Below are 15,847 nucleotides of genomic sequence, written 5' to 3' on the forward strand. Positions count from 1 at the left end.
TGATTTCACTGTACTAGTCAGTGGGGATGGTAGACGCCATTGAGTGAACATATGTACTGTGTGGCCGTTGCATTCAAAATGACTGAGCAGGTAGAGCAACGAATCTGCATCAAATTTTGTGTTAAGCTTGAACATTCCTCCATGGAAACTATTTGGATGATTCAGAGGCTGCAGCTATGGTAATTGGTGATTGGCGGCTTTATCAGGACAGTGCGCCCACTCATGCATCACATCTCATGCAGTTTTTTGGCAAAACATCAAATCACACCCCTTCAGCCCAGATTTGGCACCCTGCAACTTCTGGCTTTTCCCAAAATGAAAATCACCTTTGAAAGGGAAGAGATTTCAGACTGTCGATTAAATGCAGGAAAATACGTCGGGACAGCTGATGGCGATTAGGAGAACTGTGTGAAGTCCCAAGGTGCCTACTTTGAAGGGGATCAAGCTATCATTGTCCTATGTACAATGCTTCTTGCATCTTGTGTCTTTTTCAATAACTCTCTTTTTCATAGCGCATGGCTGGACACCTTCCAGACAGAAGGTGGATGTATGGTTTCTGTGGTGGCAGGTTCACATGGTACCTAGCACACAGTTAGTGCTTAGGGTGTCCAGTGAGTGGATGGAGGCCAATGCCATGGCGAAAGGGTAACAATGTTTCCCTCACTGGCCGCTCTGTTTCTTACTTCCTTTCAGTGTTGGGTGTACAGTGCCAGTGGCCTGGTATTTCTGAAATACCTGTGAATATATTAATGTGTATTTAAAAGATAAAGGCTTTTAAAAATCATAACCATTATACTATTATCACAGCTCAAAATTAACTATTATTCCCTTGTTTTTGAAGATAAATAGATTTTTATGAGTCTTACTGGAAACAGTTATTCTTTAATATCATCAAATATCTAGTTATGTTGAAATTTGCAGTTTTTTCATAATTTCTCTTTTATCCTCACCCAAGGACATTTTTTCACTGCTTTTTAGTGCGAGAGGAAGGGAGAGAGAGAAATATCAATGTGAGAGACCTATATCGACTGGTCGTGCCCTGTACGTGCCAAAACACGGGATCATATATGCCTGGACCAGGGATCCGCAACCTTTTGGTACCAGACAACACGCCAACCAACTGAACCACACAGGCCAGGGCCATAATTTCTCTTTAAAAACAATTATTTACAGTTTTAAAAAATCAGAATCCAGCCCTGGCCAGGTAGCTCAGTTGGTTAGATCATCATCCTCATATGCCAAGGTTGTGGGTTCCATCCCTGCTTAGGGCACATACAAGCAATCAACCAATGAATGCATGAATAAGTAGAACAACAAATCAATGTTTCCCTCTCTCTCCCTTCCTCTCTCTCTGAAAATCAATAAATAAAAATTTAAAAAATTAGAATCCAAATAAAGTTTGTACATTACAATTAGTTGACGTGTCTCTTAAGTTTCTTTTACTCTCTTTGATCTCTTTCTGTCTGTTTCTTTTTCTACTGCATTTCATTTGCTGGAAAAACTAGTTTGTCCTGTAGAGGTTCCCACCATCCCGGTTTCAGCTGGCTCAGTCTACTGCTTTCCTGTGAAGCAGGACTTCGGTCTAGTTATCACTCCTAGACAGGTGATGCTCTTCCCTCAGGCTCCTTTTAAGGCCTTCTCTTTATTTTTAGGGTTCTGTGTTTTCATTAGTTTAATCTTTTATTCATTATTCATGATATGTGTTGCTTCCATATCTGTGAATTTGTCTTTTTCTCCCTTCCTAAGGAGAGAATGGGGTTCATGCCGCCTGTTTCCCTTTTCTCCATTACTTCACCCCTTCCTTTCTCGTCCCTTCCCACCCCCTCCAGTAAGTGACAGAATAGATAAGTCATGTGATGTGAGCCAACTGGAGTTAAACAAGATTTTAAACATATATTCGATGATCAAAACATAGTTCGACAGTAAAGTAAACTCAAATTATCAGTGTATGGTACATAAAACTACTAGGTTCTCACCAAAACATGAAGACTAAATTGGTCAGAAGCATTGACCTAATGAATGTCTACATGAAGTTTACAACAATTTTTAAAAAGAATTTTAGTAAGTTCTTATCAGTGTTGTACTTTTCTTCCTAGATCAAATCGTGGATTCTGGCTCTATTATAATGAGCAACACTTTGACATCAGATGTCATTGGTCGAAGAGTTGACGTCAATGGAGAACGTGCCACAGTGCTTTTCTGTGGCCCTGTCCCTCCTGTGCCAGGTGATGTATGATTTCGTGTGTGTGTATTTATTCTGTGGTGGTTCTGTGCAGGCTTTTCAAGACTGCTGTATTAACACTGGTTTTAAGGAAACTAACAACCAATTTAGAGATGCCTACACTATACAGGTTTATGTGGTAACAATATCCTATGATATCTATGGTTTTATTTCATTATACACTTCGATTATTTAGTATTGCTATTTCATATTAATTCAACCTTAAAATATATTTTGCATAAACTTTAAACAACAAAAGAAATCTTGAATTATCATAATCCTAAACTCAAAAACTAAGTAATTTTTGAAATATCTTCTGTTATTAATCCATTTGTTTATATAGAAGTATTTAATGTAGTTTAAAATATTATAACTTTTTGTGTTACCCTTTTCACTTAATTTTGGTGTATATTAATCTGTGTTTTTACAACAGTATTTTACTTGTATTTTTTTAATTGAGATACAACATAAAATTGTAGTTCCAGGTGTATAACATAGATTCAATATTTGTATATATTGTGAAGTGATCACCACAATAACTCAAGTTAATATCTATTATTATGTATTGTTAGTATTTTTTCTTGTGATGAGAACTTTTAAGATCTAGTTTGTTAGTTTGTTAGCTACTTTCAAATACACAATACAGTATTATTAATTTTAGTCACCATGCTGTGCATTACATCCCCAAGACTTATTTACTTATAACTGGAAGCGTGTACCTTTTCACTCCCTTCATGCGTTTTGTCCACCCCCATGCTGTGCCTCTGACAATGGCCCATCTGCTCTCTGCTCTCTGTCAGTGCCTTTCTTATTTATTTTTATTTTTTAAAAGATTTTATTTATTTTTAGAGAGAGGGGAAGGGAGGGAGAAAGAGAGTGAGAAACATCAATGTGTGGTTGCTTCTTGTGCACCCCCAGCTGGGGATCTGGCCCACAACTCAGGCATGTGACCCTTTGGTTCACAGGCCGGTGCTCAATCCACTGAGCCATGCCAGCCCGGGCTGAGTCCCTTTTTTAAAGGTTCCACCTATAAGTGAATTATCTGGTATTTATCTTTGTCTGACTTGTTTCACTTAATCTAATGCCTTTAAAGTCTATCCATGTTGTTGCAAATGGCAAGATAGCCTTCCTTTTTATAACCGAATAATATTACATTATGTGTGTGTATATCACATGCTCTTTATCCATTCATCTTTTGGTGGACACTTAGGTTACCTCCATGTCTTGGCTATTGTAAATAATGCTGCAGTGACATGGGGTGCATATGGCTTTTTAAGATAGTATTTTTGTTTGCTTTGGATAAATATTCAGAAGTGGAATTCTGGGTCCTATGGTAGTTCTATTTTTTAATTTTTTGAGGAACCTCCATACTGTTTCCCAAAGTGGCTGCTCCGGTATCCATTCCCACCTAAAGTGCATAAGCCCTTTTCTCCGTCTCCTCACCAGCATTGTTGTTTCTTGTCTTCTTGATACTGACCATCCTGACAGGTGTGAGGTGATATCTCATTGTGGTATTTTAAAATACGTATTTATACCATGTGGCTTTTAATGTTTTATTACTTGATTTTTTAGAGAGAGGGGAAGGGAGGAAGAGAGAGAGAGAGAAACATTGATTTGTTGTTCCACTCATTTACGCACTCATTGGTTGATTCTTGTATGTGCCCTGACTGGGGATGGAACCTGCAACTTTGGCATAGCAGGACGATGCTCCAACTAAAGGACCTCACTGTGATTTTGATTTGCATTTCCCTGCTGATGAGTGATATTGAACATCTTTTCGTGTATCTGTTGGCCATCTGAATGTTGTCTTGTCCGTCCAGATCCTCTGCCCATTTTTTAATCAGGTTGTTTGAGATTTTTTGCTGTTGATTTGAGTTCTTTATATATTTTGTATATTAATTCCTTATCAGATACATGATTTGCAAATATTTTCTCCCATTGGGTAGGTTTCATTTTGCAGATGGTTTTGCTTGTAATTTCTAGTTTTATACTTCTGTAAAAAACAGTATAGTAGACTTATTTATGTGTCTTAGTCAACAGACATTTGATATCTTCTATATATTTGGAACTGGCCTGAATTGGTACAGGGAGATTCAGTGACAAACTTAGACCAGATGATCTCAAAGTGAGGTCCCTGGCCAGTCTGCATCAGTTGGCTACTTGTTGGAAATGCAAATTCTTGGGCCTCACCCCAGCACTACTGAACCCGAAACTCTGGAGGTGTGGCCCGACAGTCTGTGTTTTAAGAAGTCCTTCAGGGGATTCTGATACTCACTCAGGTTTGAAACCATTGAAACCATTGGTTATGAATTCTGCCTTCATGGACCTGAGATTACCAGGGAGTGTCTCAGCTGACCCTGTGGGCCACACTGGAGCCAGCATGGCCTTTAGTCTTTCCTAGTTACATAGGTACTTGCTTAATATGGAGAGGGCATTTGTCCTTGTGTGACTGGCATTATTGGTAAATTGAAAAAGAAAGTAGCATTTAACTTTGGTGAAGTCAGCTGATTAGCAACCTTAATTACTAATTGAGCAATCACTGTGTGCCAGGTGCTTTCACATGTGCTCTCTACTTTGAACATTATAACGACTCTGAAATGTAGATGCTATTAGTCCCACTTCTGTATAGGTGAGGAGACCAAGACTCAGGTCTCAATACTTTCATAGAGCGGAGCTGGGATTTGAATCTGTGCTTCAGAGTTTGTGCCCTCTCTGCCCTATTGCTTCTCAAAAATATGAATAATTTGAAGGTTCTTGATATATGTTGCCAAATTTCTGACATCTCAGATGGAGATTCACATGCAGGAAACTTGGTGTTCATAGAGTTTATTAGGAGTATTCTTGGAATTAATGCTAATGGAAGGGTGGAGACAAAAATTGGGCTGTGATGATGTGAGAAATGCTCTCAATGAAAACACCGGGACACAGGACTTTAGCAGTAAACGAACGAGGCATTTGTTTATTCATGGATCTGCAGGTCCGGGCGCAGCCTAACAAAGGGCACGCTGAAGCTCAGAGCAGGCCGCTTTTATCCTAAATGAGTAAAGACCCCCTTACCTCCCCCTTCCCTTCCTCTCTGTTTTTCCCTTCTGGATACTCCAGTTACAATCTGACGCGGTTGACTGAATCAACTAAGGGTAGTAATTAACTCATGAATAAGTTTCCTTAACTCGCTGACCATGCATAATTCCCAGGTGATAAATATTTTGTGATGGGTGCCCCTTGTACTCAGTTAACTCTGACTGTTTATGTTTCCAGCCACGTGTCTTCACCCCACATTTCCCAGGTGATAAAAATTATGCCTTTTATACTCTGGGTTAACCCTGAGTGTTTATCAGGTGATAAATATTCCTTAACTCTGACTATCTGTGTCTCTAGCCCCTCTTGAAAGTTTTTCTTAACCTGTTCACCACATTTCCCAGGTGATAAATATTATGCCCTTTACACTCTGGGTAAACTCTGACTATTTATGTCTCCAGTCCCATGTTTCCAGCCCCTCTATTTCTAAATTACAGTTGTTCAAGATTACATTTCTCTTGTGCTGCTAATAATTTCTTACTGGTTTGAGAGTCACTTTTTTTTTTAAACTATATTCTATTGATTCTGTTGTTACAGTAGTTCCAATTTTTTCCCCTTTGCTCCCCTCTGCCCAGCACCCACCTTCCCTCCAGCAATCCCACCCCCGCTTAGTTCATGTCCATGTGTCATTGCATATAAGTCCTTAGGCTTTACCCTTTCCTATATTATTCTTAACTTCCCCCTGTCTATTTTGTACCAACCGATTATGCTTCTTAGTCCCTGCACTATTTCCCCATTTCTCCCCCTCCCCACTCCCAGCTGATAACCCTCCAAATGATCCCCATATCTATGATTCTGTTCCTATTCTGGTTTGCTTACTTGGATTTTGTTTTTATTTTTTAGATTCAGTTGTTGATAGTTGTGAGTTTGTTGTCATTTTAGTGTTCATAGTTTTGATCTCCTTTTTCTTAAGTCCATTTGACATTTCATATAATAATGGCTTGGTGATGATGAACTCCTTTAGCTTCACCTTGTCTGGAAAGCACTTCATCTGCCCTTCCATTCCAAATGATAGCCTTGCTGGATAGAGTAATCCTGGTTGCAGGTTGCCTTTCATCACATTGAATACTGCTTGCCAGTCCCTTCCTGCCTGCAAAGTGTCCTCTTGAGAAATCAGCTGATAGTTCTATAGACATCCCCCTGTAGGCAGCTCTCTGCCTCTCTCTTGCTGCCCTCAGGACTCTCTTTATCTTTCACCTTTGGCATCTCAATCATGATGCGTTCCCATGATGTGGTCCCCTCTGGGTCCAGCTTGCCCGGGACCCTCCGTGCTCCCCAGACCTATTTATCCATCCCCTTCACAAAATTTGGGAAGTTTTCCTCATTTTTTTCAATTCTTGCTTCCTCATTCTGCACTGGTTGACTTTTTTTCCTCCTATGTTCCAAATCATTGATTTGAACCCCGGTTTCCTTCCCTTCACCATTGGTTTTGCGTGGTTTTTCCTTCGTTTCACTTAGCATAGCCTTCACTTCTTAAGCGTTTTCTGTACTCAAGCATATCTGTCAAGCTTGTGAGCATCTTTATCACCAGTGTTTTGAATTCTGCATCTGTTAGGTTGTCTATCTCCTCATCTATTAGGTTGGCTGTTTCTCGTCGCTTAGTTCTCCCACTGGAACCTTAATCTGTTCCTGCTTCCGGGCCGTACTTCTCTGCCCCATGCCTATGTGAGATAGGGTCTCTGGGGGAGGCAGGGTGAGGTTCAGGATCTTTACCCTGCGGTACAAGAGTTTTATAGTGGGGCTCATGCTGGTTTCAAACCTTTTGTCGGTGCCCTCAGCCCTGTGCTCCCGCCCGATCCTCCAGGGGACACTTTCAGCTCAAGCTGTGCTGGACTCTGAGGGGCTCTGAGCAAGTCAGGAGCCCTCCATCTGTGCCTCGCCTCAGCTATCTCCCCTTCTGGGGTCCCCCAAATGTTCCCACTTCTGTATGTGTTTCCCACACACCACCCAGCAGTAGTAACTGTCTTTTTATCTCTGCGTCCATAACACCTGTACTTCTATTACAAGATTTTTATTCTTTATATATTATGATAACTGTTCATATACACATCTACCCTGTTATAAGACTTGAAGATGGTTTAGGGCAAGGAACTGCCTTATTTATTTTCCTGTCCTATTTTTTCTCTATTATTTTTTTCCTTTTACTTTCTGTAGGTATAATTTGCTTGATTTTTCACCTCTTAACATTTTGAGACAGATGATTATTTTCAATCTTCCACCTTACATTTACTTTAAGTCTATAAGATTCTCTCAAAATGTAACTTTTACCTGTATTCCCTAAAGTTTGATGTGTAGTGTTTTCATTATCATTCTGTTCAAAATATTATCTAACTTACATTGTTTTCTTTTCTGAAGCAAGATAATTAGAACAATATTACTTAATTTCTACACATGAGGACTTTTCTAATGAACGTTTGTTATTGACTTCCAGCTGAATTCCGCTGTGTGCAGAGAACATACTCTGATTTTTGTTTTTTTAAATTTTTTTATTCTGATAAAATACACATAACAAAATTTACATTTTTTCTTTTTTTTTCTTTCTTTTTAAAAAGATTTTATTTATTTTCAGAGAGAGGGTAAGGGAGAGAGAAAGAGAGGAAGAGAAACATTAATGTGGGAGAGAAACATCAATTGGTTGCCTCTCACACACCCTCAAGTGGGGACCTGGCCCGCAACCCAGGCATGTGCCCTGACTGGGAATTGAACTTGCGACCCTTTGGTTCACAGGCAGGTGCTCAATCCACTGAGCCACACCAGCCAGGGCCTAAATATTTTTGAATTAATGAATGGATAAATGAACAAAGAAAGAGATAAAACTAGCTAAGCCTCTTCTAAAGAAGAGCACACTATTTTTTTCAAGGTCTTTTGAGGAAAAATCTATAAAAGAAGTAGCAGGAGAGAGGCCAGAACTTCTGAATATACCCAGCTGAAAGTACTCTTACTGATACAAACATAAGGAAGAAAGAGGAAAAAAGAAGAAAAATAGGTTGCCTCTCTACATTTTTAGAAGAAAACATTGCTACCTCAAATGAGCTGCCATTTAAATCTGTGAAAGCCCCACCCCCCAGAGATATGGACGTCTAAACAAGGCTCAATTTCCCTCTTCTAACAACTCCAAACTGTCTGCCTCAACTGGGTCAAATGGCACTAGGATGGGTGGTGGTGTGTTTTTTTTCTTTTTTTAAGTATATTTTATTGATTATATTGTTAGAGTAGTCCCAATTTTTTTCCCTTTGCTCCCCTCTGCCCAGTACCCCCTTCCTTCCAGCAGTCCCACCCCCCCCTTAGTTCATGTCCATGGTTCATACATATAAGTTTTTGGCCTGACCCTTTCCTATGTTATTCTTAATGTCCCCCTGTCTATTTTGTACCAACTATTATGCTTCTTAGTCCCTGCGCCATTTCCCTACTTCTACCCCTTCCCCCTCCCAGGTGATAACCCTCCAAATGATCCCCATACCTATGATTCTGTTCCTATTCTGGTTTGCTTAGTTGGATTTTGTTTTTATTTTTTAGATTCAGTTATTGATAGTTGTGAGTTTGTTGTCATTTTAGTGTTCATAGTTTTGATCTTCTTTTTCTTAAGTAAGTCCCTTTAACATTTTATATAATAACAGCTTGATGATGATGAACTCCTTCAGCTTTACCTTGTCTGGGAAGCACTTTATCTGCCCTTCCATTCTAAATGATAGCTTTGCTGGATATAGTAATCTTAGTAATGTAGTACACAGTGGGCACTTAACAAATAGGTGGGAGCGAGGGGGGAAGGCAGGGAAACGCTCTGAAATTAAGGTGGCACGCAAACATCAGAGTCAGTTCCAGAGAGGGCAGACTAAGTCTCGGCTTCTGGAGTTAGAGTGACCTGGGTTTGAAGCTAGGTGACTTTCGTTCATCGGGTTATTTACCTGTATTGAACAAGGGTGGTATTTACTTACAGAATTTTATTTTATGGAAAGCAGATTACTAGACTAGGACACAAAAAACAGGTATGGGGAGAGCTGAGGAACTTGGTGAAAGAGGTGAAGGGATTAGGTACATGCGGGTAGTTCCAAAACAGTCATGGGGTTATAAGGTACAGCTAAGGAATGCGGTTAATAATATTGTGATAAAGTTGTATGGTGCCGGGTGGGGACTGGAAATATCGGGGTATTGGGGGAACACTTCGTGAAGCATGTGATTGACTAACCTCTATGCTGTACACCTGAAGCTGATACAAAATAATATTGAAAGTAAACTAATTGAGACATAAATTGGGTGTATTTGTCCGGGAGCTGGTAAGGAGGACAATAACAACACCTCCTTTACGAAGATGAGTTGTCTGTGGTAAGGATAACATGAGATAATGGAAAGAAAAGTTTCTGGCATTTAATAAATGCTCAGTGACTGTTAGCCATTGTTGTTTTCTGCAACTGTTCGTTTCGTTGACTTGTGTTTGCTGAGTGAAGTCCTTTCCCCAAGACGGTTTTTCTCCCCAGTGCTGCCGCTGGTGCAGTTTCTGTTGCAGGCTGTGTCTGCTGGCGGGAGAGTGGAACGTGTCGTCTGTCACCACCTGCTGCTTATTTGATTTTTCTTGTTCTGCTAGGACTCTGGTTAGGAGTAGAATGGGACAATCCTGAGAGGGGCAAGCACGATGGAAGCCACGAAGGGACTGTGTATTTTAAATGCAGGTAATTTTCCGCTATGAATCGGCATGCTTATTTAGGATGGTATGTAATAGTTGAATAAAGGGGGCTCGAGAAGAAATGTTTGGCTCTTGGGTTAGTTCTGTAATGCAGAATTTGGTTTATTCTACAAAGATAATTCTATTTGTAGTGTTATTTCTTTTTTCTGTGTTAAAGATTGTATTTATTATTATAGAGAGGGGAAGGGAGGCAGAAGGAGAAGGAAAGAGACATCAGTGTGAGAGAGAAACACCAATTGGTTGCCTCTCGTATACACCCTGACTGGGGACTGAATCTGCAACCCAGGCAGGTGCCCTGACCAGGAATCGAACTGGCGACCTTTTGCTTTGCTGCACGATGCCCAACTAACTGAGTTACACCAGTTAGAGCTGTAGAGTTTTTTCTTCCATGTTGCAAAAAGTGACTTACAAGTAGGTTTGTTATTTTGTCCTTTTTTGTTTTTTCAGTTTTTAAAAAATTGGATGAATATAAACATTTCTCATTGATTCATTAACAATTTATAATCCATTAAGTGAATAATAGAAAAGAGAACTGGCCTAGGTGTCCAGTAAGAAGCATTGATTAAACAAAATGTGGAACCTCCAAAGAGTAGACTGCTAGGCCACTATTAGGAAGTTTTCTCTTGTTGTTGAAAGTTTACAGCTTATTTTGCGTATCTACAAATATTTGTAACTGCTTGAGTTAGAGAAACTGCATAAAAGCTCAGAAAGGATGGTGGGGAATTTCAGGCAGAGTTTATCTTTCAATTTTTGTTGTTCTTTGTTTTCCTTAGGTTTCAGTTACTCAAAAGAATTTCTTAATGTTAAGCTTATGTTTCTTCAAATGTGGTTCACTATACACAATCCTGGCCTGGAAATCAGGAGGCCCCTCAGTCTCCTTTAACAATCTTTATGATCCTGGACAAGAGTAAACTTACTAACCTCTAAAATAAAGGTCACAATTAGATAATATTGATAGCAAAATGTGTTTCCTAGCCCGCCATTCTGTAACGTTGGAAAGGCAGGGCAGGAGAAGAATCAGCTTGTTCCTATAGGCCAGCTGTGAGGCGGGCATGGAGTGGGACCAGCTCGCACTCTGCCGAGGGTTCACGGACAAGGGAGGTGTGGACGCAGAAACTTCTTAGCCTGTCCTGTTGATCTCTTACCTACGCTTCAGGGAAGGGCTTTTCCAATGGCACCTCCCCAGCACACTTCCCTCTTCCTCAGCCTTGCCCATATCATCCAGGATTAATGGTCTCTGGATATGGTGTATTTTAAGCTTTGCTTTCTCTGAGTAGGAAACTCAAGACTTGGTTCAGTCCTGGCTGATCTAGGATTTGCCCCAATGTGCCAGGAGGAGGCTCAGGGCAGGGGTGTCAACTGTGTTTGTATTCCGCCCCTTGCAGTAAGTGTTTCCTTACTTCTGTCTGTCTTCCAGTAAAGTCATGCCTGGCGTTTACATATCAGAAGATATACCTGTTTCATTAAAATGGGTAATTTGTGGACTTTGAAGCCTGTAGGGGTAGGCAATGTTATCTATGGATGCCATGTCAGCATTTGGGGAGCAGAACAAAGGGGAGCATCAGCCTGGTGTGGTAGAGACCACTGGTTTAGACGAAAGGCGTCGCCCTGTCCTTCATGGCTGGTGGTGTGCCTGTTGGCGTCGATTAGAGCATGACTTCATCTAGTGACGATGACACCACTCTCAGGCGGATGAAACAGGTTTGCACCACGCGCGTGTTTTATTAAGCTAACTTGGGTCTCTAAATAATATGTCGTTGACACTTCTTCCTTTTAAGAAGTCTTTTTACATTTCAGATTTTACTTGGAAAGCCTTAATAACAGGATAAGTATTTTACCACAGTAAACATTTTCTTTATGTTTAGATGCTATTATCATGAAGCCATAGCAATTCATAATTTCCAGGTCATACATTTTTATATCCTTTGCTTGTGAAATTGTAAATGGCAAAATGGGATGTACCCATTTTAAATAGGAAAAACATGAGTAAAAGTTTTCAAGGGCCTCGATTCTGGTCAAGCTGCAGGTCTAAGTAGACATGCTTCACCTTCTCATGCAACCATAGAAAGAATTACAACCAGATCTCAAAAACAAATAACAACTAGAACTGCCAGAATATTGTGCTGTATGGAAGTCCGACAGCCAAGCATTTAAAGAAGCCACATTCATCCAGATGGGTGGGAGGGGCGGAGTCATGGAAATGGGGCAGAGAGGCGGTGTGCCGCGGAAAAGTGTCGGCAGCAGAACTGACCATCCCACATTGTGTGTTGGATAAAAATCAGGAGGGATACCCTGGGATCAAGTAATCCCAGCCCAGGCCGGACCACACAGCCCAGGGTTCCAGCATCAGGAAGGTAAACCTCCATTACCTCTGGCTGTGAAAAGTAGTGAGGGTTATAACAGCAGGAGAAACGAATGGATTTTTGCTGCTTAAGAAGCCCGCGTGATCTTCGAACAATCCCAGGGTAGCAACTGGAAGGGTGCCAATCACATACAGGAAGTGGGTGAAGTGACTGGAAATGGGACAAGTGCTAGGCAGATTGCCAGAAGCCAGGCAGCAGTATTTTCCCCTCTCTCAGCTCCCCACCACAAACAGCCACAAAGCGGTGAAGCGGGTGGCCCTGCCTTGGTGATTATCTAAGGCTCTGTCCACACAATTTACAGGTGCCTATGCTACATAGGCTACACTACTAAGACAGGGAGTCAGAGCAGCTCTACCTAACACACAGAAACAAACACAGGGAGGCTGCCAAATTGAGGCGGCAAAGAAATATGACCCAAATGAAAGAACAGAACAAAACCCCAGAAAAAGAAACCTAAATAGAACGGAGATAGCCAGCCTATCAGATGCAGAGTTCAAAATACTGTTGATCAGGATGCTCAGAGAACTCATTGAGCATGGCCACAAAATAAAGCAAGAAGAGAAGGTTATACATAGTGAAATAAAGAAAAATATACAGGGAACTAACAGTGACGGGAAGGAAGCTGGGATTCAGATCAACGATTTGGAACAAAAGGAAGAAATAAACATTTACCCAGAACAGAAAGAAGAAACAAGAATTGAAAAAAATGAGGAGAGGCTTAGGAACCTTTGGGACAACTTTAAATATGCCAACATCTTAATCATAGGGGTATCACAAAGAGAAGAGGAAGAGCAAGGAACTGAAAACATTTGAAAAAATGAAAGAAAAGTCCAGGAAGCATAGAGACTCCCAAACAAGTGGACCCAAAGAGGACCACACCAAGACACATCAGAATTAAAATGCCAAAGGTTAAAGATAAAGACAGAATCTTAAAGGCAACAAGAGAAAAGCATAGAATTACCTACAGGGGAGTTCCCATAAGACAATCAGGTGATTTCTCAAAAGAAACTTTTGAAGCGTTATTTTTTTTACGATTTTGGATGCTGAGATAAATCCAGCAAGCAGGATTACTGGCCAGAAACGAACGGAGGACTGTGGCTTGCTTTGACCAACAGTGGAGAGTGGGAAGCCTCATCGTCCTTTTATTAGGATTTCAAAAGTTACTAGAACAGGGGGTGTGACATTCCAGCCAATAATAGGAGAATTTTACAAGTGAAAGAATTCTTACAAAGTATCATTAATACGTAAAATACAGCCAGGGTAACTCCTGGTTTAGCTAGGACCTATCAGGGAAGCAAAGCAGACCCACTAATCCTCAATGCCAGCTCCATTTTAAGACTTTATTAACAAGGAGGCAGATGGAGTACACAACAGAACTCGCTGTTCCCAGGATTCCATGACTTAGTGGCCTCAACAGCCTAAAGCTGAAGGCAGAGATAAGATTAGCTCATCATCTCCTGGGTCATGGGACGACACCTGGGCAGAGGAGCATGAGAATGCCCCTACCCAGAGATCTGTGTTCCTGCAACAAACTTTGCAGGCAAGAACAGGCAAGAAGTATTCAAAGTGATGAAAAGCAAGGACCTGCAACCTAGATACAATCCAGCAAAGCTGTCGTGTAGAAAGGAAGGGCCGATAAAGTGCTTCCCAGACAAGGTAAAGGTAAAGGAGCTCATCATCACCAAGCCATTATTACATGAAATATTAAAGGGGCTTATTTAAGAAAAAGAATAAGATCGAAACTATGAACATTAAAATGAGAACTTACAACTACCAAAAACTGAATCTAAAAAACAAAAACTAAGCAAACAACCAGAACAGGAACAGAATCACAGATATGGAGAGCATGTGGGGAGGGTTATCAACGGGGAGGGGGAAGGGCAAGAATGGGGGAAAAGGTATGGGGACTAAGAAGCATAATTAGTAAGTATAAAATAGATGGGGATGTGAAGAATAATGAATGAAATGGTGAAGCCACAGAACTTACATGCATGACCTATGGACATGAACCGAGGTGTAGGTATTACTGCAGGGAAGGGGGGGTACTGGGCAGAGGGGGGGAAAGGGGAAAAATTGGGACTACTGTAATAGCATAATCAATAAAATATACTTTAAAAAAGATTGTCATTACAGCACAGTGAGGACCCTCATCTCTTCAACAGTGTCTGTTAATATCAGATGGCTGAGTGTGTTTCATGTACGCATGTAACAACATAGTTAGTTTGCCTTATACCTTACAAAGGTATCGGAATGTGTGAGTGGGGTGTTGGGAGAGCTCATCTTCTTGAGTCTCCCCAGTATCTCAGGTTGGTGGGATGACACTTTTTCGGGTTGGGTGCTGCTCTCTAGGAAGAAACGGGAATAGACAGCATAGTTTTCAGGGCTGTGCTCACGGCGTGCATTCTTCCCAGTGTGAACTAGCTCTGACCGGTGTGGCTCAGTTGATTGGGTGTCATTGTGAAAAGCATAGGGTTGCTGGCTCAGTTCTGGTCGGGGCACCTGCCTGGGTTGTGCATTCAGCAGATAAATATACAATTTGGATTTCAGATAGTCATTTTTCAGTGTAAGTATGGGACATGCATGGGGCATACTGATACTAAAAAATAATTTGCTGTTGATCTGAAATTCAAATGTAACTGGGCATCCTGACTTTCATCTGACAGCCCTATTGGGGACATAGGGCAGACTGAATCTTGGTATTGGAGTTCGTGAGGGTCTCACACTTCTGCACAGGCTCTGGTCAGGATGCCAGTGGGGCTGATGGGCAGAGGCCGGAAGGACCTTGAATAAGCCGAGTGCTTACAAGAGAGAAATTTTTGGACTCTCCTCCCACCAATCCCTGTCCCCGCCCCCCCATTTTTTCTCTTTAGATAGCATTCAGAATTTCAGTGTTAGGGTGCAACATCTTGATACTAATCTAGAATATTTGTGAAGTCTGTGTAAATTATTAGTTGATCTCTGGAGATCCTTGAAATTGTTGGGCACTCAGTCAGCCTGCATTTTTCATGATTTGCTGGGCTGTTTTGTTTTCTGAGAAACCTTCCAAGATGTTCCAAAGACACTGAACTTCAATGTTATCTTCTGATCTGCAAAGGGCCTGGCAGCCAGACTGAACAGTAATAAAGATCTCTTCTTGAATTATTCAGGTGTAAATTTAGAGCTAAAGTGAAAACCATTTTATTTGTTTTGTATTGTTTTCTCATTTATTTTTTAAGTATATTTTATTGATTATTCTGTTACAGTTGTCCCAATATCTCTTTCTTTTGCTCACCTCCGCCCACCACTCCCCCTCCTTCCAGCAACCCCACCCCTCTTTCATGTCCATGGGTCGTGCAAATAAGGTCTTCATCTTTACCTTTCCCTATATTATTCTTAACTTCCCCTTTTCTGCACCCTCCTATGTTCCTTATTCCCTACACCACTTCCACCCTTTTCCCCTTCCCCCTTCCCCCTCCCAGCTGACACCCCTCCTCATGCTCCCCATACCTATTATTCTGTTTCTGT

General features: G+C 41.0%; 1 protein-coding gene across 1 annotated transcript in view; it reads left to right on the forward strand.

Moving 5' to 3' along the window:
• The window catches only part of TBCE (tubulin folding cofactor E), a 59,504-nt gene that overhangs the window by 17,266 nt on the left and 26,391 nt on the right, over positions 1 to 15,847 (forward strand). The window contains exons 2-3 of the mRNA XM_090263450.1: positions 2,097 to 2,225; positions 9,882 to 9,966. Of these exons, the coding sequence (XP_090119576.1) occupies positions 2,126 to 2,225; positions 9,882 to 9,966 (185 nt within the window). The 5' untranslated portion in view covers positions 2,097 to 2,125. The remainder of the gene's footprint in view (positions 1 to 2,096; positions 2,226 to 9,881; positions 9,967 to 15,847) is intronic.

This window comes from Furipterus horrens, unplaced genomic scaffold, assembly GCF_987537825.1.
Source record: "Furipterus horrens unplaced genomic scaffold, mFurHor1.1.pri manual_scaffold_15, whole genome shotgun sequence".
NCBI classification, from domain to species: Eukaryota; Metazoa; Chordata; class Mammalia; order Chiroptera; family Furipteridae; genus Furipterus; species Furipterus horrens.